Raw genomic sequence first — 619 nt, forward strand, 5'->3', positions numbered from 1 at the left:
ATGCATGCTGCCATTGCATTCCCGGGCGAGTTGTTCATTGGGAATTCTAGGAAGCAGAGGCGGGAGCGGACAACCTTTTCCAGGAATCAGCTGGACATCCTTGAGTCGCTTTTCAAGAAGACGAGGTGCGTTTTTTGCTGTTTTGTTATCGCCTTTTATGATTTAGGGTAAGTTATTTGGTTATCTGGATTGGATTTCAAGTGGATTTAGACGATTTAGCATTGTTGAGTTGAGAAAATGCGATTTTTTGATAGTTCTTTAAATGTTGAATTAGTTTTAATTTGCAAACAAAAATTAGTATGGCAACTATGAAATTCGTTTAAAAAATTTCAAAACGAAATGTCGACCTGTAGATATCCTGACATTTTCATGAGGGAGGAGGTGGCGCTGAAGATCAACCTGCCAGAATCAAGGGTACAGGTAAGGGGTGGAGGAGTTCATTTCAATTTTTTGTTTGAATTTTGTTTTTAAGAGAAAAGTTAATTTCTTTTTTTTCATTATTAAAAAATATTTAATACCCGAACAAATTTTTAGGAATTTGTAAATTGTTTTTACACTTATGTCCTCCTCGAAGGTGTGGTTCAAAAACAGACGAGCCAAGTGCCGCCAGCTACAGAAA

At 36.8% G+C, this 619-nt stretch overlaps 1 protein-coding gene across 1 annotated transcript; it reads left to right on the plus strand.

Moving 5' to 3' along the window:
- On the plus strand, positions 1-619 carry HELRODRAFT_75373 (hypothetical protein; the record flags this gene model as incomplete). The annotated part of the gene is made up of 3 exons (XM_009015656.1): positions 1-125; positions 354-420; positions 575-619. Coding segments are annotated over 3 exons (237 nt in total), but the record flags the coding sequence as incomplete, so codon positions are not given.

The sequence above is a fragment of the Helobdella robusta genome (genome assembly GCF_000326865.2).
Source record: "Helobdella robusta unplaced genomic scaffold HELROscaffold_16, whole genome shotgun sequence".
Classification (NCBI taxonomy): Eukaryota; Metazoa; Annelida; class Clitellata; order Rhynchobdellida; family Glossiphoniidae; genus Helobdella; species Helobdella robusta.